The 26768-nt window shown below is 34.2% G+C and overlaps 1 protein-coding gene across 3 annotated transcripts in view; it reads left to right on the top strand.

Moving 5' to 3' along the window:
* Positions 1-26768, top strand: part of CENPK (centromere protein K) — a 55731-nt gene that overhangs the window by 13559 nt on the left and 15404 nt on the right. For all 3 annotated transcript variants that reach the window (XM_029942322.1, XM_029942320.1, XM_029942321.1), the window contains 7 exons: positions 2252-2324; positions 6419-6465; positions 19838-19920; positions 20020-20118; positions 20460-20592; positions 25091-25144; positions 25741-25902. In XM_029942322.1, coding sequence (XP_029798182.1) covers positions 2252-2324; positions 6419-6465; positions 19838-19920; positions 20020-20118; positions 20460-20592; positions 25091-25144; positions 25741-25899 — 648 coding nt within the window. In that variant the 3' untranslated portion in view covers positions 25900-25902. The remainder of the gene's footprint in view (positions 1-2251; positions 2325-6418; positions 6466-19837; positions 19921-20019; positions 20119-20459; positions 20593-25090; positions 25145-25740; positions 25903-26768) is intronic.

The following is a 26768-nucleotide window of genomic DNA, read 5'->3' as shown; positions in this document are numbered from 1 at the left end:
GATATTGTATTTGACAGCATTATACAGTAAATAAATTATGTGGTTTTTTTGGGAAATGTAGCTTTTATGTCATAGAAATTGAGACCTAGGGAATCAGAATCACTAGGGATTGGACCTGTAAGTTTCCTGAATGATTTTTTATGCAGTGAAACAAAATTTTGGTGGAAGTGCTTATATAGTTGTATGGAATCAAGATCCTGAGGTAGTCAGTAATAACATTATCTGAGGGATTCATAAAATATCTATTCCTGTTGAGGCACCTGGTGGCTCAGTCGGTTAAGCGTCCAACTCTTGATTTCGGCTCAGGCTATGATGTCACGATTCGTATGCTTGAGCCCCGTGCTGGGTCCTGCACTAACAGCGTGGAGCCGGCTTGGGATTCTGTCACTCCCTCTCTCTCAAAAATAAATAAATAACCTTAAGAAAAAAAATTATCTTCTCCTATTTTGTTGAGAGTCCCCAAGATTGCTTTCAGGAGTAATTCACAAGACTCAGAGTAACTCATAGGAGGACTCACAAAACTCAGTGTATAGTTATATTCATGGCTGAGATATATTACGTTAAAAGGATACAGAGGAAAATCAGCAAAGTGAAAAGAACCATGGGGTGAAGTCCAGAGGAAACGAGACAAAAGCTTTTAGGAGTCCTCTTTTATTGGAGTCATCCAGGATGTGCTTAATTCCCCCAAGGAGTTGTGACTGTGTGAAATGTTTTCTACCATGGAACCTCATGAGAGATTCAGCAGCCAAGGTGTTTTGTGAGGGCTGGTCACATAGGTACCCTCTGCCTAGCAATTATCAAAATACCAGACTTCCAGAAGGAAAGCAGGTGTTCAGCTTAAGTTATATTCTTTGCAAAAACAGTTTGGACACACTGAGTCACAATTAACAGGTTGGTGGGAACCATTTCAAAATATAAGTTCCACATACCAGCCAAGAGCCAACCTTGAAAGCAAGCCTTTAAATAATTTCAGGCTTGCTTTGTTTATTCTTTTCTGCATACCTATTATTTTAAAATTTTAATATTGAACCTTAATCCATTTTTTAAAGTTTATGTGTTTTTGAGAAAGAGAGAAAGAATATGAGCACATGTGAGTGGAGGAGGGTCAGAGAGAGGGAGAGGGGATCCCACACAGGCTCCACACCGACATGGGGCTCAGTCTCAGGATCATTAGATCATGACCTGAGCTTGTATCAAGAGTTAGACACTTGTGTAGTAAAATTGACTTTTTATATAGCCTGTGGAACTAATCTCATTTTGTAATTGTCTCTGTATATGTAGTTTCTTTAAAAAATTTTTTTTAAAAAGTTTGTTTCAAGTTGATTTATTTTTGAGACAGGAGAGATAGAACATGAGTGGGGGAGGGGCAGAGAAAAAGGGAGAAACAGAATCCACGCTCTGAGCTGTCAGCATAGAGCCCAACATGGGGCTTGGACTCATGAACTGTGAGATCATGACCTGAGCTGAAGTTGGATGTTTAACGGACTAAGCCACCCCAGTGCCCCTAAAACTATATTTTTTAAGTAATCTTTACACTCAATGTGGGGCTCAAACCACAACCTTAAATCAAGAGTCTCATTCTGTACCATGTGAACCAGCCAGGCACACCTCTATATGTGTATTTAAATTTAGTTTTTAGCTACTGGGCTAGAAATAGTTGCTTCTGAAAGGACATAGAGTAAAAAGAGCATCTTTAAAGCAAATTTATCTTTTTTAAAGTAAACTCTACTCCCAACATGGGGTTCAAACTCATAACCCCAAGATCAAAAGTTGCCTGCTCTATGGACGAAGCCAGCTAGGCACCCCAAAGCAAGTTTGTCTAAAAATTATTGGCAAGAAATACCATCTTATGTTCTGAAAGATTTTAATTTTAAGTAATCTCTGTACCCAACGCGGGGCTCAAACTCACAACCCAAGGTTGTGAGTCCCATGCTCCACTGACTGAGCCAGACAGTTGCCCCTGTATTTTTACCATAGTATTCATTTAAGAAATAAAAGTAATATAGTTAGGTCCTTTTCTTTTAGGTTGAATGGTAAAGTAGAATTGAAAACTTTTTAAGACTTGCGCTATAATTAGTATGGTTTAAAGCAGAATTGTGTTTGGAGTGTCATTTTTTTATAATTTGGATGGCTCTTACATTAGCCATTTATGTTAGAAACTTGTATTAAAGTGTTTAGAATGTCTATGCTTTCATCTGTGAATATCTATGAATATTCCATAAAAACTGACTTTGTGATCTTTTTTTTATAGCTGTCATTATTAATTATGCAGGTGAAATGTTTGACTGCTGAACTTAGTCAATGGCAGAAAGAAAATCCTGAAAGTAAGGTTCTTACTTTTATTTATATTTGTATAAACAAATTAATGGCAAATTAATTTAAGAAGAATTTCAAGATTTATTTAGCCTTGTTGAAATTGCCTTAATTTTTCTTTCATTTATATACTTTATTTTGTGCTTATTTTATTATTATAGATGAATATATTTATCTGACATAATCATCTTAAATAATGGAGACCTTATTATAACCATCATTTGATCATCATAGATACTATGTCATATGCTCAATAGAAACTGTAAATTGTTTCTTAATTAATGAAACATACCTAAGAGAAAATTTATTTTAGCTACTTATTTATATGAGGGCTACATATGCTATATGTTGCCTTTTGACTTGTCCAACAGGGACCAACTATATATTTGCCTTTTCTCAAGAAATAGAAGATGGCTTAAAAATCTGTAGTTAAAATACCCAGCTAGGAGATATTTTATTATGAAAGCTTACTTTTCTCTGTGTTACATTTATGTGTGTATTTGGTTTTCTATATGGATTATGTCTTCTTTCTTTCTTTTTTTTTAAAAACATTTATTTATTTTTGAGAGACAGAGAAACAGAGCGTGAGTAAGAGAGGGAGACACAGAATCTGAAGCAGGCCTCAGGCTTTGAGCTGTCAGCCCAGAGCCTGATGCGGGGCTCGAACTCACAAACTGTGAGATCATGACCTGAGCCGAAGTCAGCTGCTTAATCGACTAAGCCACCCAGGCACCCTTGTCCTCTTTCTTCTAACATCTCCCTTCTTTCTCCTGCCTATTTGCTGCCTTTCCTTTAGTTTCTCTCACTTCCTTTTTTAGTCTCCTTTGTAGGCTTACCATTCTGTATCCCAGTTGTTGTGATTCTTCTATTCATTCTCTTTCTAGATAATTTCATCTACATTCTTGGTTTTAACTACTGTATTCATGCCCACCACTGTTCCACATCTTTACTACCATGTATATATGTATGTGTATATATGTTTATATATATACTTATTTATTTATTTTAATTTGCATTAAACTGTATTAATTCTATTGCCTCGTCAGCATTATATTGAGCATCTCAAAGGCTGTTCATACTCCGCTGTTAAAATTTGCTATTTTTTAGATGGCTGTGCTCAGCAATTGTAACTTTCTAATCTATGTGCGACTCCAGCATTATATTTTCTGCTTTTGTTTTATGGTGTATCTGTATTAATGACTTCTGAATTAGTTTGCTAGGACTGCCATAACAAAGTACTGTGGACTGGGTTGCTTAAGCAACAGAAATTCATTTTTTTCACAATTCTGGAGGCTATAAGTCCGAGATCAAAGTATTGGCAAGGTTGGTTTTTTCAGAACCCTCTCTTGGTTTGTAGATGATCATCTTCTCCATGTGTCTTCACATGGTCGCCTTTCTGTGTCCTAATCTTTTTGTATAAAAGACGCCAGTCATAATAGAATAGGGCCCACCCTATTGACTTCTTCATTTTAACAGAATCACATTTTTAAAGACCCATTTCCAAATACAGGCACATTTTGAGGTACTGGGGATTAGAACTTCAGAATATGTATTTTGGTGGGGAGGAGGACACACTTTTCATAATAGCTTCCAAATCTGTGTATATAAACCAGATTTCTTTGAACATCACACTTAACATATCTCTCTACTTTCTGGATATCTTTTCCAATATACTCTATAGATTTCTGAGATTTGTGAATTGATCTCCATTCTCTGATCCATTGAATGGAATTTATTTGATCAGCCATAAACCTAAGAGTCCTTCTAGATTCTTCCTTTTTCATATATCACATATAGCTGATCATGAAACTTTGATCCCTACTGCCACACATTTACTTTAGGCCTTCATTTACCAATCCACTAGTTTGTTATAATAGTCTTTTTTACTTCTTGTTCAAGATTTTTTTTTAATGTCTATTTATTTTTGAGAGAGAGTGTGAGTGGGCCAGATGCAGTGAGTGGGGGGAGACAGAGGATCCAAAGCAGACTCTGTGCTGTCAGCAGTGAGCTCGATGTGGGGATCAAACTCAAGAACCACAAGGTGATGACCTGAGCTGAAGTCAGATGTCCAACTGACTGAGCCACAATAATAGTCATTTTTAAACTTGAAAGTTAAAGGTCCAACTTCATTCTTCCGCATGCATATTATCTAATTTTCCCAATACTATTTGTTGGGAAAACTGTTTTTTCCCCCATTGAGTTGTTCTGTTTTGTCAAAAATCATTTGACCACATAGTGTCAAATCTGGATTTATTTCTAAATTCTCTATCCTCTTCTCTTAGTCTGTAATATTTGTCTCTATGTCAGTAGCACACTCTTGATTACTGTAGCCTTTTAGTAAATTGAAATTAGGAAGTGTAAGACTTCCAACTATGTTCTTCATTTTCAAGATAATTTTGGTATTTGGCATCCTTTGAGATTCCATGTGAATTTTAGGGTGTATTTTTCTTTTTCTTCAAAAATATCATTGGGATCTGATAGTGATTGCATTGAAGCTGTTGATCACTTTGGGTAGTATTGATGTCTAACAATATTAAGTCTTACAGTTCTTGAACATGATACGTTTTTCTATCTGTTGTGATATCTAATTTCTTCCAGCAACATTTTGTAGTTTTTCAGCATAGTCTTTTGCTTCTAGGATAAATTTATTCCAAAGTATTTAATTCATTTTGATGCTATATATCAGGTAATTTTCACTTTTTATTTTTCTTATCATCTTCCCTTATGTGCACATTTTCTACTGGTAACACCAAACACACAGGCTGATCCATAGGTCAAATAACCACTTTGCTTAAGGTTGCCAGTCCCATAGACTTTATATTCTTAGAAGGTGCTATATATTTTTGGGGCTTAAGTGATTATGTGAGTCAGTATTGGCCACAATGGACAGAGGGAGATTATTAAGTTTACATTCTTAGAATACTTCTCATTGCATTTATCGGAGACTTGGGAACCATCCTGGGGCTTCTAGTAATCAGTTCTGATGTATGTCCTATGAAGCATATGTGGGAAGATCTTGTCAACAGCACCCTCTAGAATAGCAAGTAGGTTAGAAAGTTTTCAGTAGCATATTATTTGAGAAATTTTAAATAGTACCTTATTAGGAAAGGTAAATTTAAAGTACAAAAATTAACTTTTCTAAGTATAAGAATTTAATTTTTCTATACAAAATTAAAATGAAATGTTAGTTGACACTCATAAACTGGCAAAAGTTTTAGAAGAATTTATAATATCTTTTGCTGTTTCTTATTGCTAATAGTAATTTTATGAAGAGTCTGGGATCCTATATTAAAATTCAAAATAGACATTTCCATGTATAGAATTCCATTTCTGGGAATTTATCCTCCCCAAATGAAAGTACTAGTACATAAAGACATAAATTTAAAAATGCTTACAGAGTCATTGCTTTTTGTGGCTAAATTTAGGTTCAAAGTTAATGTTCAGTCAGTACTGATATTACTCATTACGTTATGGTGTGTTCACCCTGTGGAATATTATGAAGTAATTTAAAGTTGTGAATTAGACTTACATCAAGATAGAAAGGATTTCCATGGGGTTTGTGTTGAGTAAAAATAAGAATAATGTGTATGCCATTCCCTTCTTGTAAAGCCATCAATAACAAAATGAATAACCCTTGCATGTGTATGTATAGACAATATACATGTACATATACATGCATAGGATCATATAATTACTAAGAAATATATTTAGGGAAACAGTATAGATTATTGATTTTTTTAAAGTTTATTTATTTGAAAAAGAGAGAGAGAAAATCTCAAGTAGGCTTTGTGCTTTCAGTGCATAGCCTGACATGGAGCTTGATCTCAAGAAGCATAAGATCTTAAATCAAGAGTTGAACGCTTAACCAATTTTGTATTTGAGGGTTTAGAAAACAAAAGGCATAAAACCCAAAATGTATAAATGTCATGTTTGTCTAAAAGTATATATTGGTTATATATGAATTGTCTAAAATTATGTATTGGTTATATATGTAAGATGTTAAATAAGGAAAGAGAAAGAGCTATCTTGAAAACCACAAAATCAAATTCTTTATATTTGGGAATTAACCAAGCATTTATATAATTTTGGTTTTTTTTTCCTGCAGTAATTCCTCTGAATGAAGAAGTTCTAGTAACATTAGGAAAAGAAGAGGTAGGTAACTTAAGGAATTGATAGACTAATTCCTAATTCCCTAATTAACTGATAACTAGAAGTGTTAGGGATAAGTTCATGACATAAAAGGAATATGAAACCACTTTAAAGCCATATTAATTTTTTAATTTTGATTTTAATTATGTTTTTTTGAACAGAATTTTTTAAATGATTTTGTATCACCAATTTATATATCAGAATTGTGGTTAAAATTAGTGTTTAATATGTAAACTTCATGATTGTATTTAATTTTCACTTGATTAAAGTTTTCATAATATAAGCAGAAACATTAAACATAGTTAGATGATCCTAATATACATATGTCCTTCTGAAAACTTAGTATACATGTCAATAAAGATATTTCTTAAGTGTAAGTCCATTAAGTCAAAGTATAGGAAAGAAGATAGATGCAAACAAGAATTTTAAATAAGGATGCAGTACATGGAATGAAATAAGTATCAGTGTGTCTAGAGACAGAAATAGGGATGAAAAGAGAGATTGTGCTACAGTACTGAGAAAAACCAGGATTTGAAGGACCCTGGTATTGCAGTATTCAGTGTTCAAGTATGTAGCTAAAACAAGAAGATTTCTTTAAAAGCAGAACATAAACTTTTTATTTTATTTATTTATTTATTTTTTTAAGATATGACTTATTGTCAAATTGGCTAATTCTGTACGTGACTAGTGTGTACAGTGTATTCTAGGTTTTGGGGGTACACTTCCTTGGTTCATGGCTTATATACAACACCCAGTGCTCATCCCAACAAGTGCCTTCCTCAGTGCTCATCCCCCATTTTCCCCTCTCTCCTACCACTCCATCCACCTTCAGTTTGTTTTCTGTATTTAAGAATCTTTTATGGTTTCCCTCCCTCCCGCCCTGTTTGAAATTATTTTTTCCCTCTTCCTTCTCCCATGGTCTTCTGTTAAGTTTCTCAAGTTCCATATATGAGTGAAAACATATGATAACTGGCTTTCTCTGACTGACTTATATCACTCAGCGTAATACCTTCCAGTTCTATCGTGGTGCTATAAATGGCCTGATTTCGTTCTTTCTCATTGCCAAGTAGTATTCCACATCTTTATCCATACATTGTATATGTAAACCAAATCTTTATCCATTCATCAGTTGATGGACATTTGGCTCTTTCCATGATTTGGCTATTGTTGACAGTGCTGCTGTAAAAATTGGGGTACACGTGCCCCTATGCATCAGCACTTCTGTATGCCTTGAGTAAATTCCTAGCAGTGCTATTGCTGGGTTATAGTAGTTCTATTTTTAATTATTTGAGGAATTTCTACACTTTTCCAGAGTGGCTACCAGTTTTTAGTCCCACTTACAGTGCAAGAGGGTCTCTGTCTCCACATCTTCACCAGCATCTTTTGTTCCTGATTTTTTCATTTAGGCACTCTGATTGGCGTGAGGTAGTATCCCACTGTGGTTTTGATTTCTAGTTCCCTCATGATGAGTGATGTTGAGCATCTTTTGAAGAACACAGACTTCTAAGTCTTTTCTCTCTTCTAATCAAGATGCTAAATCTTTACCCATACACTTGGAAACCCATACCCATAGACTATGGAGACATTAAACTATTGAGACTCAGGGACTTCAGGTTGGGTGTTTTGTAGGATTCATGTGCAGGTCAAAAGTCAGAAAGATCAAGTTAGTATTTTTATACTGTGTGGTGAAAATACCAGCTCCGTTACCTGCTTTTTTCCCCCAGAGGTCTTGCAGTCCAGTATAAGTAGCCCCAGACTGGAGATAAAATAAACTGCTCTGAAAAATAGAAATAGTTTAAGAAAGAGTATCTGTAAATGTTAATATATGGGGTTCTCAGTGAAAAAACAGGATTGCTATACATCAAAAAACTCTATTCATAAACAGCGGTTTTAGGATTTTTGTTTTTTTGTTTCTGAGAGAGAGAGAGGGAAAGCACATGTGTGAATGGGGGAGGGGCAGAAAGAGAGGGAGAGAGAATCCCAAGCAGGCTCCTGACTGTCAGCGTGAAGCCCAATATGGAGCTCAAACTCACAAAACATGAGATCATTACCTGAGCTGAAATTGAGAATCAGATGCTTAACTGATTGAGCCACCCAGGCATCCCAGGTTTTTTAGTATTTTTGAGTTTTAAACATAAATGGCCAGCCAGTGATCATCAATATTTGTGAATGCTTCCAAATGGAAAGACAGAAACCCAGAACAATGGACAAAGAGGAACCTTAAGGAAATAGAGACAATTCACGGAAAAAAGAGAATTTAATATATAATATCTTCAGAGAGATAAAAAAATATTTTGATTAAAAAAATAACAGAATGCTAACTTATAAAAGGACAACCTCACACCCCCAAGCATGGCTATAATCAAAAGTCAAACAGTAACAAGTATTGATGAAGATGTGGAGAAATTAGAACCCTGATGAACTGCTGGTGGAAATGTAAAATGGTACATCCACTTTGGAAAGCAGTCTGGTAGTTCTTCAGGAGGTGAAAGAGTTACTAGTAGAACCAGTAGTTTCACTCTGAGCTACATACCCAAGATAGAGGAAACAAGTGTGTATCCACACAAAAACTTAAACATGAATGTTCATAGCACCATTTTTCTTCTTTTTAAAAATTTTTTGTTATTTATTTTAGAGAGAGAGTGCATGTAAGTAGGGGAGGGGCAGAGAGAGAGGGAGACACAGAATCTGAAGCAGGCTCCAGGATCTGAGCTGTCAGAACAGAGCGTTATGTGGGGCTCAAACCCACTAATCATGAGATAATGACCTGAGCCCAGCTCAGACACAACCTCCTGAGCCCCAGGTACCCCCATAGCAACATTTTTCTTAATGGACATAAAGGGGAAACAACCCAAATGTTTATCAGCTGATGAATGGATAAATAAATTGTGATGTATCTGTACAATGTCATATTGTTTGTCTAATTAGAACTGAAGTACTGAGGGACACCTGGGTGGCTCAGTAGGTTAAGCGTCTGACTTCAGCTCAGATCATGATCTCACAGTTCATGAGTTTGAGCCCCCATCTCAGGCTCTGTGCTGACGGCTCAGAGCCTGGAGTCTGCTTCAGATTCTGTCTCCTTTCTCTTCGTGCCTTCTCTGCTCAGGCTGTGTTTCTCAAAAATAAGTAAACACTAAAAAAATTTTTTTAATAAATAACTGAAGTACTGATATGCTGTAATACAGGTATTTCTTGAGAGACATTATGCTAAATGATAGAAGCTAGTTACAAAGGATTACATAATATATCATTCCTTTTATATGAATTGTCCATAATAGGCAAATCCATAGAGATAGAAAGTAGTTTGTTGCTTATTGATTAAGGCTAAAAGTTTGGAGGGGCAATAGTGAGTGACTGCTAATAGATACTAACAAGTTTCCTTTTGGGGTGATGAAAATGTTCTAAAGTAGATGGTGGTGATGTTTATACAATTTTATGAATATACTAAACATTATTGAATTATACACTTTAAATTAGTAAACTATGGTATGTGAATTATATCTCAATGGAGCTCTTTTTATTTATTCAGTTATTCAGTTATTTGTTTATTTATTAGAGAAATAGAGCCCAAGCAGGGGAGCAGCAGACAGGGAGACAACAGAATCAGAAGTTGTCAGTAAAGAGCTAGAATCGGCTCTTGAACTGACATACCATGAGATTCTGACCTGAGCTAAAGTTGGATGTTTAACCAGCTGAACTACCCAGGTGCCCCAGTGAAGCTGTTTTTAAAAAGACAATCAGAGGTGCGCCTGGGTGGTCAGTCTGTTGGCTCAGTTTGTAATTTCATGGTTTGAGCCCCCCGTTGGGCTCCTGCTGTCAGCATGGAGCCTGCATTGAATCCTCTGGCCCACTCTCTCCCTCTGCCTCTCCCCTGTAGGTGCTCTTTCAAAAATAAATAAACTTTGGAGTGCCTGGGTGGCCTAGTTGGTTGAGTGTCTGATTTTGGCTCAGGTCATGATTTCACGGTTCACTGTATTTTCATTAAAATAAAAAAACTTTTTCAGTTAAAAACAATAAACATTAAACCCTACAACCCAGCAGTTGCACTACGAGATATTTATCCAAGGGATATAGGTGTGCTGTTTCAAAGGGACACATGCACCCCAATGTGCACTGTCCACAATAGCCCAAGTGTGGAATAGCCTAAATGTCCCTTGAGGGATGAATGATAAAGAAGATGTGGTATATGTATACAATGGAGTATTACTCAGCAATCAAAAAGAATGAAATTTAACCATTTGCAACTACATGGATGGAACTAGAGGGTATCATGCTAAACAAAATTGGTCAGTCAGAGAAAGACAAATATATGACTTCACTCATATGAGGACTTTAAGATACAAAACAGATGAACATATGGGAAAGGAAGCAAAAACAATATAGAAACAGGGAAGGGGAGAAAACATAAGAGATTCTCAAATAAGGAGAACAAACAGGGTTACTGGAGGGGTTGTGGAAGGGGCATGGGCTAAATGGGTAAGGGGCATAAGGAATTGACTCTTTTTAAAAAAAATTTTTTTTTAATGCTTTTTATTTATTTTTGAGAGACAGAGAGAGACAGCTGGAGCAGGGGAGGGTCAGAGAGAGAGGGAGATACAGAATCTGAAACAGGCTCCAGGCTCTGAGCTAGCTGTCAGCACAGAGCCCAACGCGGGGCTCAAACCCACTAACTGTGAGATCTGACCTGAGCCGAAGCCGGATGCTTAACCGACGGAGCCACCCAGGCGCCCCAGGAATTGACTCTTGAAATCATTGTTGTACTATATGCTAACTAACTTGGATGTAAATTTTTAAAACATTTTAAAAACATTAACAAAGGGCAAATCTGAGAACAAGAGCCTTTGTAAATGAAAACATACCTGAAATAAACACAAAAAGGTTGGTGATTATAGGAATGGAAATCTCCCACAGAGTAGGGATAGCAAAAAAAGGAAAGTTGGAAAAATAGAAGATCACTATCATATCAACTCAGAAGTACAAAATACAACCAATAGAAGTTACGAATTAAAAAAAAAAATTGGAAGGGGGTCGCTTAAGTGGTTCACTTGGTTAAGCTGCCAACTCTTGACTGTAGCTCAGGCCATGATATCCTAGTTCGGGAGTCAGAGACTCGCATTGGACTCTGTGCTAGCATTTCAGAGCCTGCTTGGGATTTTCTCTCTCCCTCTCTGTCTGCACCTACCCCACTTATACTTATGCTGTCTCTCTCTCAAAAATAAATAATATTTTTTAAATGGGAGGGAAGAAATAAATAACACACGAGCATTTCCCAGAATGGAAGATGATAATTTCTTTTTCATACTGAAAAGAGCCACTGAATTTTCAATATTATGAATGTAAAAGAATACATGACCTAATGATCCACCGTAACTTTCCCTTTGGTAGCAGCCCTAAGACTAGCAACTCGTTTGGACTGGCTGAAATACAAACTCCAGCATTGGTCTTAATACCCTGCTTTCATTTTAACTACCACAGATAAAAATAACAAAGGACTTGAATATTTAGCTTGTTTCTCATTTTGTATTTCTTTATACATCCAGTTAGCCATTGTCTGAGAATTTTTTTCTCTTATTTCTAAATTTCATTGACTACTTATGCCTATAATTATTTTTTTAATGTTTACTTATTTCAAAAAGATGGGGAGAGGGGCAGAGAGAGGGGGAGACACAGAATCTGAAGCAGGCTCTAGGCTCTGAGCTGTCAGCACAGAGCCCAGCATGGGTCTTGAACCCATTGACTACGAGATCATGAACTGAGCTGAAATCAGTTGCCCAAATGACTGAGCCACCCAGGCACCCCTGCCTGCAATTATTGATCATGTTGTGGCTATTGTCTTCTCTCTTTGTTGACTTGGTAAACATCAGGCAAGAGATTCATCATTCCCTGCCCCATTAACTGTTTTTTCTACATAGTGCTTTCATTTTGGCGAACTAGGGTGATTATAGCAAATCCCACTTGTGATGACAGTTGTGCCAGGGTTTTCCCCAAGACTGCTGTCAGTGCCAGTGATTTGCTAAATGGGCTCACAAAACACAGAAAAGCTATTGTATTCATGTTTATAGTTTATTATGGTGAGAAGACACAGATTAAAATGAGCAAAAGGAAGACACACATGGGGTAAGCTTATATGAGTCCTTATATGGAGTTGCATGGATGTGTTTAATTCTCCTTGCAGCTGACTCTGACAACATATGCAAAGTGTGGTCAAATGGGGAAGTTCACCTGAGCTTTGTTGTCCAGGGTTTTTTTTTTTTATCAGGAGTCAGTCATTGTGCATGCAGGGCTTCCTTGACTGACCTCACCTACTCGGACTCCAGCCCTTTAGAGCAAAATTGCATTCACCATAAATCAGACTGGTACCAAGTGACCTAAGGTTTCAGGCATACATAACCCCCGCCCCTTTTTTTTTTTTAAATAGGCTCCATTCCCAAGTGGAGCTTAAACTCATGACCTTGACATCAAGGAACACATGCTCTACTGACTAAACCAACCAGACACCCCTACGTAAACGCTTTTATCAGATAGAGTATTAGAAGGCATCAGAGCTCAGCCTTCAGGAGTTCACTAGGGACTGATCCTGAAGACAGGTAAAATGTGTAGTTTATGAAATGTTGGCTTGGTCAGTTAACTGTTTCTTGCAAACTTGTCTTTATTCTCTTAACAGTGTCTTTTAAAGAACATAAATTCTCAATTTGATTAACTCAATTTTATCAGGTTTTTTTTTTTAAGGTTTGTGCTCAAGTAAATAAAAAAAATATTTGCACAAGGGCACCTATCTGGCTCAGGCAGAAGAGTATATATCTCTTGGTATTGAGGTTGTGAGTTCAGCCCCATGCTGGGTGTAGAGATTACTTAAAAAGAAAATTTTTTTTAAGCCTGTTTATTTTGAGGGGGGGAGGGAAGAGAGAGAATCCCAAGCAGTCTCCATGCTTGTGTGCATAGCCTGACACAGAACTTGATCCCATGACTATGAGAACATGACCTGAGCCAAAACCAAGAGTCAAATGCTTGACTGTTCCACTCATGTACCCCAAAAATGAAATCTTAAAAAAATTTGCCCAACTTACGGTCACAATTTTTTTTAATGTTTTCCTTAGAAAGTTTTAAGTTTCACATTTATAATCCATTTTGAGTTCATGTTTTTATATGGAATGAGTTACTGATGAAGTTCTATTTTCTTTCATATGGATACTAATTGTGGGCATTCTGACACAAATTGCCAAAAAAAAATCTTTTCTTTTTTGAATTTCCTTTGTATGTTTTTTTGAAAATTAATTGATGTCATATATGTAGATCCATTTCTAGACTCTCCATTTGTTCTTCATTCTGTGTTTTTTTTTCTCTTCCTTTTTTTCTGTGTTTCTTCTGCCTTTAGGTCAGTACCACATTATTTTATGGGTATTTGGCTCATTTGGTTGAGTATCAGGTTAGGTTTTGATTTCAACTCAGATCAGGATTTCAGGGTCATGGGATTGAGCTCCACATTGGGCTCCACACTGAACATGGAACCTGCTTGAGACTCTCTTTCCCTCTGCCCCTTTCCCCCACTTACTTGCTCTCACTCTCTCTCAAAATAAATAAAAATTTTTTTGAAAACCACATTCTTTTTTTTAATGAAGCTTTATAATAAATTTTGAGAGACGCCTCTGTGGCTCAGTTGGTTGAGCATCCGACTTTGACTCAGGTCATGATCTTGCAGTCTGGTCTGTGGGTTCGGGCCCCACATCGGGCTCTGTGCTGACAGCTAGCTCTGAGCCTGGAACCTGTCTTCAGATTCTGTGTCTCCCTCTCTCTCTGACCCTCCCCTCTTCATGCTGTCTCTCTTTCACTCTCTCAAAAATAAATAAAAAAACATTAAAAAAAATAAATTTTGAAATAAAATAGGATGAATTTTCTTTGTTCTTTATCAAAATTGTTTTATATTTTCATATAAATTAGAGTTGGCTGGTCATTCTATCCCATAAAAAACTCACTGAATTTTGACTGAGATTACCCTGATTCTGTAGTTTAATTTGAGGACATTTGACATCTTTAACATACGAGTCTCAATTCACATCCAGGAGCCCTGTATGAACTCGGTATTTACTTAGGTCTCCATTTATTAAAGATTTTTAAGATTCATATCATCAGTTTTTATAATTTACTATATTAAAGGCTAAAAAGGAAAAAAAAGACATTCAGTCATCTCATGAATTTGAAAGAATCTGACAAAATTCAATATTAATTATATATTTAAAAAAAATTTTTTTAAGCAACTCTCCCTCAACAGGATTAAGAGTCTCATGCACACCCAACTGAGCCATCCAGGTGTCCCAATTCATGACTTTTTAAAAAAGATTTAATAAATTGTAATAGAGGTGTGCAGGTTTTATGCATTTTTATCAAATTCATCCCTTTTGCATTTCATATTTTTAATGCTATTAAAGTGGTACCTTTTTTCAGTTGTCAATTATGGATTGTAGTACATACAAATACAATTAATATTTATATATTGGTCTTCTAGTGAGTATGATAAATCCCTTTATTCTAGAAGCTTTTTGTAGGTGTTGTGAGATTTTCTACATAGCTAGTCAAGTCATCTGAGATCGGAAGCATATGCACTTATTTCTTTCCATCTCGATGTCTTTTATATGTTTTTCTTGGCTGATTTTACTGATCTAGGACTTTCAATAAGATAATGAAACCAGTGGAAATGGACATTTTTGCCTTGTTTCTGACCGTAGTGGATAGTGGAGAGTATTTTCTTTTTTCATCATTGTGATGTTAGCAGTAGGTTTTTCATAGATGCCCTTTTTTTGAGAGAAACAGAGCACATGTGTGTGTGTTAGTGTGAGCTGGGGAGGAGCAGAGGGAGAGGGAGAAAGAATCTTAAGCAGACACAATGCCCAGCACAAAGCTCGACTCAGGGTCTGATCTCATGACGGTGAGTTGGACATTTAACAGACTCAACCACCCAGGTGCCCTGGAAATTACCTTCTATTACAAGTAATGAAGTCTTTCCTAAAATCATAAATTATTATTGAATTTTGTCATTTTTTCTGAATTTATAGAGAAGATGAATTTTTTTCTATTTTAGTCTGTTGGTATAATAAATTACATTGATTTAAGCATAGGGTATTATATTAGTTTCAGGTATACAGTATAATGATTTAACAATTCTATACATTTCTTAGGGGTTATCAAGATAAGTGTACTCTTAATCTTTTTTATCTGTTTTCCCTATCTTTCCATCCACCTCCCCTCTGGCAACCCAATTTGTTCTCTATATTTAAGATTCCTTCTTTTTTCTTTGTTCCTTTGTTTCTTAAATTCCACATACAGGTGAAATCATATGGTATAGTCTTTCTCCATTTGACTTATTTTACTTAGCAATAGTCCCTGCTAAGTAAAATAGATCCATCCATGTTTTGCAAATGGTAAGATGTCATTCTTTGTTTATGGCTGAGTGATAATAGTCCATAGTATAGATATACCATGTCTTCTTTATCCAGTTGTCTGTTGAAGGGCATTTGAGTTGCTTTCATATCTTGGCTGTTGTAAATAATGCTACAGTAAATATAAGGATGCATGTATCTTTTCAAATTAATGTTTTTGTTTTCTTTGGGTAAATACCCAGTAGTGGAATTACTGGATCATATGAAAATTCTAATTTTAATTTTTTGAGGAATTTCCATACTATTTCCCACAGTGGCTGCATCAGTTTGCATTCCGACCAACAGCTCATAGGGTTCCTTTTCTCCACATCCTTATAACACTTGTTATTTTGTGTGTTTTTAGTTTTAGCCATTCTGACAGGTGTGTAGTGATATCTCATTGTTTTAATTTGCATTTTCCTGATGGGTAGTGATATTGAGCATGTTTTCCTGTTTCTATTGGTCATCTAAATGTCCTTTTTGCTCAGTTTTAATTGGATTGCTTATTTTTGTTGACATTGAGTTGTATAAGTTCTTTACATAGTATATGTGAACCCCTTATATATATCATTCGCAAATATCTTCTTCCATTCAGTAGGTTACCTTTCTGTTTTGTTGATGGTTTTGTTGGTTGTGCAAAAGCTTTTTATTTTGGTATGGTCTCAATCATTTGTTTGTTTTTCAAAAATGTTTATTTAAAAAAAATTTTTAATGTTTATTTTAGAGAAAAAGTGAGACAGAACAGGGCACAAGCAGGGGAGGGACAGAGAGAAAGGGAGACATAGAATCCCAAGCAGTTTCCAGGCTCCAAGATGTCAGTACCACACTCAGCGCAGAGCTCGAACCCAGGAACCCTGAGATCATGACCTGAGCTGAAGTCAGACGCTTAACCAACTGAACCACCCAGGTGCCCCCTAATTTTCCTTTTGTTTCCTTGCCAGAGGAGACATATCTAGAAAAATATTTCTATGACTCATGTCACAGAAATTACTTAACCTATGCTTTCTTTTAGAAATTTTATGGTTTTAAGTCTCACAATAAGGTCTTTAATCTATTTTGAGTTTATTTTTTGTGTAAAGTATAAGAAAGTGGCTCAGTTTCATTCTTTTGCATGTAACTCTCCAGTTTCCCCAACACCATTTGTTGAAGAAATGAAGAAATTGTTGTAGATTAATCGACCATGAAAGTATGGATTCATTTTGGACTCTGTTCTGTTCCATTGATCTCTGTCTGTTTTTGTGCCAGTATCATACTGTTTTGGTTACCACAGCTTTGTAGTATCTTTTGAATTCTGGGATTGTGATGTCTTCAGCTTTTGTTCTTTTTCAAAATTGCTTTGGTTATTTGATGTTTTTCAGGAGTTCTATACAAATTTTAGGATTATTTGTTCTAATTCTGTGAAAACTGTTCTTGGTATTTTGATGGGGATCGCATTAAATCTGCATGTTGCTTGGGTAGTATACACATTTTAACAATATTGGCCTTCCTGCCCATGAGCATGAAGTATTTTTCTATTTACTTGTGTCTTTTTCAATTTTTTTCATCAATGTTTTATATTTTTTGGAATATAGATCTTTCACCTCATTGGTTAAGTTTATTCCTAGTATTTTATCCTTTTGGGTGCAGTTGTAAATGAAATTGTTTTCTTAATTTCTCTTTCTACTATCTTATTATTTGTGTATAGAAAATCAACAGATTTCTGTATATTAACCTTATATTCTGTGGCTATATTAAATTAATTGACTCAGTACATTGATTTTTTTTTAATTGATATTAACTATTTAATTAACCATGCATTCCTGGGAAAAACCCACTGTGTAATAATTTTTTTTTATTTATTGATGGATTTAATTTGCTGAAATTTTATAAGGTTTTTCCATCTATGTTAATGAGAGATACCAGTCTGTGGTTTACTTTTCTTGGGACATCTTTTTTAGGCTTTTATATCAGGCCTAATAGAATGAATTGAGAAGTAGGCTCTCCTCAAAAGAGTTTTTAGAGAATCAGTATTTTTATTCCTTAAATGTTTGTTAGAAGTCACAGGTAAGCCTGGAGGTTTTTTTTTTTCCTGGGAAAATGTTTAGGGACAAATTGAGTTTTTTAATGGCTCATCAGGTTTTCTGTTTTTCTCTGAATGAGTGGTATAGTTTGTGTCTTTTAAAGAGTTTGTCCATCTCATCTAATTTGTCCAAATTTATTAAATTTGTTCATAACATTCTTCCATTATCATTTTAATGTTTATAGTAATGTCACCTCTCTCATAATTAGGCTTAGGGTTAGTAATTTTTGTTCTTTTTTCTGTTGTAATTAGTGTGGGTGATTTTGTTGACTTTCTCAAAGAAACACCCCCACCCCCAGTTTTTTTTTTGTTTCTCTGTGTCATTGATTTAGGGTTTTTATTATTATTATTTTTTTCTTCAGTTTACTTGATTTTATTTGCTCTTTTTCTTATGATGGATGTAGTCATTAATTGAGAACTTTTGTTTTTCTCATATAGGTGTTTACTTCTGTAAACTGCTTTTGCTTCACTTCAGAAATTTCTATTTTGTTTTTATTTTCCAATACTTCATAATAATTTCTTATTTTCTTATAGATTATTTGACTCCTGGATTATTTAGAAGTGTGTTTTTAGTATTCAAATATTTTCACATTTTCCAGTTACTTTTCTCTATTTTTAATTTAATTCTATTGTTAGATCATTTTTAATATATCAGTGTGGTTGCTTTGAAATCTTTCTACTTCATTTTTCTTTCCTATTTGTATTAATTTTCTCTGTTCCTGTTTTCCTCTCTTTCCAATTTCTTGAATTATGTATTTTAAAAAATAGACTCATTTAATTTACACTATTGGTTTATTTGGTTAGTTCTCTCCCCCCCTTTTTTTTGGTGGTTTCTCTAAGGTTCATAATAGACATCTTTGTTTTATTTATTTGTTTATTTTTACATTTTTATTTTATTTTTGAGAGAGAGAGTATGAGTGGGAGAGGCAGAGAGAGAGGGGATAGAGAATCCAAACAGGCTCTGTGCTGACAGAGTGAGCCTGAGGTGGGACTGGAACTCACAAACTGCGAGATCATGACCTGAACCAAAGTCAGACTCTCAACTGTCTGAGCCACCCAGGTGCCCCTATAATAGACAATTTAAATTATCTCTGATTTAAATGTATAAAAAGCTCAGGTAAACTGTTGACATTAAGAAAGTGGACTACTAGCTGATACGTTAAAAAAAACAAAAAGATAATAGGAAAAAAATCCAAATGTTCTTATAATTTGCTGTAGCCTCACAGTATTCTTTGGTATTCCTCAACACATATTCTTGCCTCAGTACCTTTGTACCTGCTGTCTTTCTGTGTGGAACATTGTTTTGCTAGATATTGTCAGTGTCGTATCTCTGGTCTTTATCTGCTGCGATACTGTTAACCTGATGAGAGAGGTCTCTCCCTACCATATTACCTAAAAGAGCCATTCCTGCTCCTCATTTCTGTGCTCCTATTTTGACCTATTTTTTCTTCATGATACTGATCACTCTTTGCAGTTACATATTTGCTTGTTCGGATTCTCTTCTTTGTTCATCTTTGAATCCTTGGCTCTCTCAATCATGCCTGGGTAGTCAATGATCAATAAATATTTGTTAAATCAGTGATAATCATTCATGTTTGTTTTTGTATAGTCTTCTTAGAAAAAACATTTGATTACTGAAAACTTACCATTTAATTGCCTTTGTGTATGAAATTCAAATTTATTGCTCAAAACCCCTTCTTATATTTTTGAATTTAACAAATTAAATATTATAAATAACTTATTATCTGCTGTATATTTTCCCTTCAAAGACTTTCTGATGGTCTTTTTGCTCTCAATCTGAGTATCTGTCCTACACAAATAATGTAAATTTCACTCTTGTTCAGAAATTTAACTATTTATGGAATTATAGACTAAGCAATTAATTTGAATTATTTTGTTCTAGTTCCAAAAATTGAGACATGATCTTGAATTGGTACTCTCTACTATTCAGTCAAAGAATGAAAAGTTAAAGGAAGACTTGGAAAGGTATATTTGTATTATAATTACCTTTAATCACAGATATATGTTGAATTGGCACTAATGTTTTATTTGGCTACTGTTGGCTTTGTTTTTCCATGTTTAAAGGGAGCAACAGTGGTTGGAGGAACAACAACAGATATTGGAATCTCTTGATGTACTACACAGTGAATTGAAAAATCAGGTTGTGACAATTTCTGAATCAAGGTATTAATTTTGTATTCTAGGTTTTTGAAATTGGAAAAAGTTTTTTTTTTAATGTAACATGAAATACATAGATAAAAAGAGGGAAAATTTTATTAGAAATGATGAGTTTTACTTTAATTTTTGCCAACTATTAGTTACATGGTCTTTTATTAATGGCTTGACCTGTAGTTTCCTTATATGTTAAATAGAGAGTTTTACTTTCATAAAGTCAGTTACTTGGTTTGAACAAATGAAGTTTGAACAAAGTGTTTGGCCAACTTTATGAGTAAACAGTTACATATGCTCATTATTTTATGTATTTTATCAGTAAAATATTTCTTAATTTTTAAAAAATCTATTAGAATCTTTGATGAGCTGAACACTAAAATGCGTGATGTAAAAGAATTTAAGGAAAAGCTCTTGATTACTTTGGGTGAGTTTCTGGAAGATCATTTTCCTCTGCCTGATAGAAATGTGAAAAAGAAAAAGAAAAAGGTAAGTTTTAGAGAACAAATTCATGTTTTTATATATATATATATATATATATATATATATATATATATATATATAAGATTGTTTCACATAGGTTCACATGTAAATTTTCTGATAAATTTTTGTAGTTTATTACACATTTCAAAGATACACAGATACGTGTAAGGAAATCTTCCTTCATCACACTATAATATTTTTTGAAAAATTAGAAGCAACCTAGTTTGTCAATAAAATAGGATTAAATACATTTTTTAAATATTGTATCCATATAGTGGGGGGAAATGTACCTTTTTGAAAACAACATATTAAACTACCAAAAGAGTTATTAAAATGCTCAAAATTTATTATTAAATGGATAAAAACAACTAACTAAATTTTATGAGTCTAATTTGTACTGAAAAATGTAATAGTGTCTATGTATGGGGCTTAGGATTTTAGGTGGGATTTGTTTTTATTTATACTATTTCCCAAAATTTTCATGATGATCATATGAAACATTTAAAATAAAAAAATAACTGTTAGTTAATGTAAGTTCTTGGCTATTTGATTAGTAGTTATGATGGAATAAACTTTTTTCACAAAAGCAAATAAGTATATCATTTGGTGACAGATGAATGAAAATAACTACTTTAATTCCTTATTAAAAAATAGTGTCTAATGTAAGTAAGGAGAGCTTGTGGAGGTGGAGAAGATATTGATACTGGCCCCAGAATGATTTTTCTGAAAATATGTATTTTAATTATTTTTAAACGTAAAACTGATGGCTCCTTTCTGGATTAAGTCTTTAAACTCCTTAGAGAAATGAATTTATATTCTGGACTTTGTCTATCTTTTTGGCCTCCTTTCTAACCATTCTTTATTTCTCTCTTGCATGAATCCGTTCAACTGTACCCTGTAGTTCCAGCAAGTGTGCTATGACTTGTCACTTTTTGTGTCTTATATGGTTCTTTTCCTTCTGCTTACAAAACATTTCCTATCTGATGAAGATAGCAAATTCTTATTTAAGGCACATTAAAACATCATCCTTGTGCGAAGTAAATGAAGTTTATGTGTCATTTTATTAGCTTTATTATCTTACATATGTATTCTAGTAGCTTCTGAGTTTTTATTTATTTATTTTTATAAATGTTTATTCATTTTTGAGAGAGAGAGCACGAGTATGAGCGGGGTCAGGGCACAGAGACAGAGGATCTGAAACGGGCTCTGAGCTGACAGCAGCCAGCCTGATACGGGCCTGAACTCACGAACTGTGAGCCAAAGTTGGATGCTCAACTGACAGCCACCCAGGAACCCCCACGAATTCATATTTATTGAATGAATATATTAGGAAAAGAATACGAAATTCTCTTTGTTTTCTTATAATCTCTGTTTTTTATTCTTATTCTTCCCCTTCTTCACTGTAACTATATGTCTCCCATTCTGTCCATTGTTATTCATATACCTTGTTCATATCTAAAATTGTTGACAGCCTTCTGTTAACCATTTCATTAAGTTCATGATTCCCTACCTCTTAATGATCATAATCTCAGAATACCTCACTGACATTTTCTGATCCCAGTCTTGTTTTGTTTTCACCATTTTCTTTACTCCATCAAGCTTCTCTACAAATAGATCCAGAGTTTAAGGGATTCTGAAAGGAATCATTGATCACAGAAGCCATTATGGGTTTGTGTAAGTCATATTTGATAAACTCACTTTTAAAAAATAAAGTATATGGACCATTGAGATATGTTAGAAAATGATAGAGTACTTTCTCTTTTTTTCTTTCTCTTTCTCTATCAAGCAGTAATACTGGATATATGAGTTGGCTTAAACTGCTGTAGAAAAATACTACAGATTAGATGGCTTAAACAAAAGAAATTTATTTTCTCACTGTTCTGGAGGCTTGAAATCCAAGATCAGAATGCCATCTCAGTTGGTTTCTGTTGAGGCGTTTGTCCCTGGCTCTGGACAGCCATCTCTTACTGCATCCTCACATGGCCTTTTTTCTTTTCAAGTGTAGAGAGAGCTCTCTGGTGTCACTTCCTCTTATTATAAAGACACCATTCCAGTTTGATTAGGGTCCCACCCTTATGGCCACATCTAACTTTAGTTACCTCTTGATGGACTCCATCTCCAAATGTGGTCACCAAGGGGGTTGGGACTTGAACATGTGAATTTTGGAAGGCACAATTCAGTCCAAAACACTGGGCTTTGTCATTCAAAGATATGTACAAAAGAGAAAGAAAAAAAAACCCTGAATCCCTCCACCATTTCATTAACATGAGGTGAACATCTTTTGAGACACTTCGTAAACACACACATCTATAGAAGCATGAATGGATTGATGGATGTTCAGATCAATGTAGTTTTGTATAGACCAATATAAAATAAGTATTGGATGGGGTACCTGGGAGGCTCAGTCAGTATAAGCATCCAGTTCTTGATTTTGGTCAGATCATGATCTCATGGTACATGAGTTCAAGCCCTGGATTGGTCTCTGCACTGACATTGTGGAGCCTGCTTGGGATTCTCTCTCTCCCTGTCTCTGTGCCCATCCTTGGCTTGCGCACATGCACGTGTGTGCATTCTGTCCCTCTCTCTCTCAAAATAAATTTAAATAAACTTAAGTATTAGATGTAAGTTTACTTAAATTAATAGAAGAAAAATGTTAAGATAAATATTGTTTTGGCTCAAGTGATTTTAGTTTTGGAGAGGTCCCTGATGTAGAGAATAAACAAATTATAAATAACGTTATAAGAGATTAAAAGACTTAAAAAACTTTCATCTTTCAATTTTAGGCAGTATTCATTCACTTCCTGCTGTGAAATATGATGACATTAACATTCTTCTTCCTATACTCTCATTACAATGTGTTATTTTTTTAACTTTGTCGAGTTTATAACATTTTTATTCTGTCTTAACATTATATATGTGTTTAGTGTTCATATTGTATTGGATTCAATGCTTATCTTTGACCATTTATTTTTTAGTTTTTAAGTTTCACTAATTGATTTGATGGGTTTCTTTGAAAAGTAATTTGTTCAAGCAGAATTCCTGGGCATTTTATTTTTTGGATTCTTGACTTGTGAAAAAATTTCATTTGCCTTAAGATGCAAAGGATATTTTTGGCACATTAAAAAAAAATCTCAAGACCTGTTAGGGATTGCTCCATTCTTCTGAAATAGGATGTGCCTAGGTGGAAGGCATGGTCATGAAAACTGCAAATGATAAGATCCTAAGGGACCTATATAGCAAATATGTTGAATGATAGAATCAAGACTATATTTTTCAGCTGGCTAGGCCTGGGCCAAATAAAATAGATATTTAGTGAAGGACATAAAATACCTTTCTTGGGTTTGAAACATTAAAGAATGAAGGAGACATATCTCAGCTAGATGTATGAAAGAGGCTTAGACATTTTAGATGATAGCATGCTTAGAGATAGGTCAGCAGGGGAAAATTGATATCCTAAAGTTAATGAATAAATTTAATGAATAAAATTCCAGAATCTACAAGTATGGAAGTGAGTCTTCCTTTTCATCTTTGGTGTTTAAGTCACACTTGTATCAGATGGAGACTGGTTTGAAAAGGAAAAAAGGATAAATTAGGGCACATTTAGAGAGCAACTATGATATCGAGGGGCAACAAGTCTATGGATCATGAAAAATAATTGAAGGAACTAATGACAGTTAATATGGCCAAGAATTGGGGTTTAGAATACCCATCTTCAAATATTTGAGGAATCTTGGATTGCATTGGAATGGGATTTATTCCCTGTCATTCCAAGGGAAAAAGAACCAATGAGTTGAGTTAACATTAAGAACTGTTAAGAACTATAGAAAGTTGGGGCACCTGGGTGGCTCAGTTAGATGAGCATCCGGCTTTGGTCATGATCTCACAGTCCGTGGGTTCGAGCCCCGCATCGGGCTCTGTACTGACAGTTAGCTCAGAGCCTGAAGCCTGTCTTCAGATTCTGTGTATCCTTCTTTCTCTGGCCCTCCCCTGTTCATGCTGTCTCTCTCTCTCTCTCTCTTTCAAAAATAAATAAAACATTAAAAAAAAAAAAGGAACTATAGAAAGTTAAACAAGGCTCCCTGGGAAGTAAGTTTCCTGTCCTGAAGCTGTATAAGTAGGGTTTGGAATGCCATTTGTTTGAGGTATTTTGATTGGAAGGCTCAAATATTAAACTTCATTTTACATGAATATATGTAAAACATATAATTTGTCCATTATTTATTTATAGATAGTCTGAATTGTATCTGCTAGTAATTGCAAAAGATTTCACTTTCTTAGAGTTTGAACTTTGTTTTTATGAACCTGACTATGTGGTACAAGCAGATGGTTTACTTTCAGAATTCTTTTAAAATCATCTAATTATAAGTATTTGATTTTGCTATACTTGTACTGTTGTAGTTAAGAAATAACTAATTTTTAAAAATTTTGTCATAAATATAGTCTAATATTCTGTCATTGGCAGAATTGAAATGTTAATTCTTTGTTATTCACATTTCTGTCAAAGACAAACATTCAAGAATCAACTGCACAGCTGATAACACTGCATGAAATGTTAGAGGTAAGCATTTTGTATAGTTGTATTATCTTAAAGATTTCGTTTCATTAGTGATTTCTGAACAATTATACACAGGGTTGAAACAGAAATACTGCTTTAATTCTTAAATATATAAAACTTTATTAAATATATTTTTATTAATTTATCTTTAGTGTATGATTAGTTTGTTTTCTATACATTACTAGAAAGAATATTGTCATTTTTTAAAAAAGAACATAGTTAGAGACTAGCCCTTAATCATATTCCTAAGACTGTTACTTTAGAAAATTATTATGATATTATTTAGTATTTGCCCAGTGAAACTCTGTTTAGTTGGCACCTCTGTATTCTATCTGAACTAACTACGTATGTGAGTGTAAGGATTCTTTCCACATAGTTGTAGAAATTTGTACACAGTTTTAAACATGCTTCTATTTACTACTATCTAAATGTTTTTTAAGGAAGAAAGTCACTTGTTTAAGTTATTAAAAATTATAACAAGCAATTATTCAAAGAGAAAAGAGATCAGTATTCTTTAGTAATGAATTTTTAATGTTTTCTTATAGATGTATCAGTTTTTTTACTAAGTAAGGTATATTTTGAACGATATATTTTCCTAGATTCTTTTAAACAGATTATTTGATGTTCCACATGATCCATATGTCAAAATTAGTGATTCTTTTTGGCCACCATATATTGAGCTGCTCCTGCGTAATGGAATTGCCTTGAGACATCCAGATGACCCAACCAGAATAAGATTAGAAGCCTTCCATCAGTAAAAGGTTGGTCTCTTTTTTCACACAGTACTTAATGAATCTTGTCATTCAAGGATAATGGAAACACTGAGAGTTACTTGGACAAAGAACATTATTTGCAAATCAAAGCACATATTCTCTCTTCCTTTCATCTATAAAATATGTGCCACCTACTATTTATAAATGATCCTTTCATATTCAGTCACTACTTTGGTATTTTCAACTCGAAAAGAATGCAAGTAAAAAATATTCTAGACTTAATCGTAATAAAACTTTTGATGTTCCTTACTTCTGCTATATTCTTTGGAAATTCTTTGTTTATTTACGATTAACAAATGTTAATGTACTGTTTTCCTTTTGAATTTATGGCAATTTATTTTATGCATTTTGGGTTCCATTTAGTACTTATCTCTTTAAATTTAACAATTATAATGGAAAGGCCATTAAATTTGTAGATGGTTTTTAAAATGACAATATCTGATATAGAAGGAATCATAATTTAAAAGTAGATAGTAAATCTGTTCCACGTATACTGCCTTATTTCTAGATGTGTTGAAAATTGGAACAAAAAAAAGTTAATGGATAAATGTAGCATCAAAACTGTGTCTTACTTAATATGTATTATATAACAAGTGATATGTATTAAACCATTCTGTTTCTGTTTATTATTGCTAACAAAATTGTGTTCATAAAATTTTGTTAATTTTCCATGACCTTTCTGTAAATAAAATTATCTTATCTAAAAATCTCTACCTGTTTTGGTGATGTGGCATGATATTTTAATAAGTTAAATAGACTTTTTCGTAGGTAGAAAAATGAGGATATTGTAGGACTCATTCAAGATTACATACAATCTAACTGGAGAAATCCCAATACTTTTAGTATCATTAGTT

Source organism: Suricata suricatta, chromosome 6 (genome assembly GCF_006229205.1).
Source record: "Suricata suricatta isolate VVHF042 chromosome 6, meerkat_22Aug2017_6uvM2_HiC, whole genome shotgun sequence".
NCBI classification, from domain to species: Eukaryota; Metazoa; Chordata; class Mammalia; order Carnivora; family Herpestidae; genus Suricata; species Suricata suricatta.
Note: the sequence above shows the minus strand (reverse complement) of the source record. Positions and strands in the feature narration are given on the sequence as shown.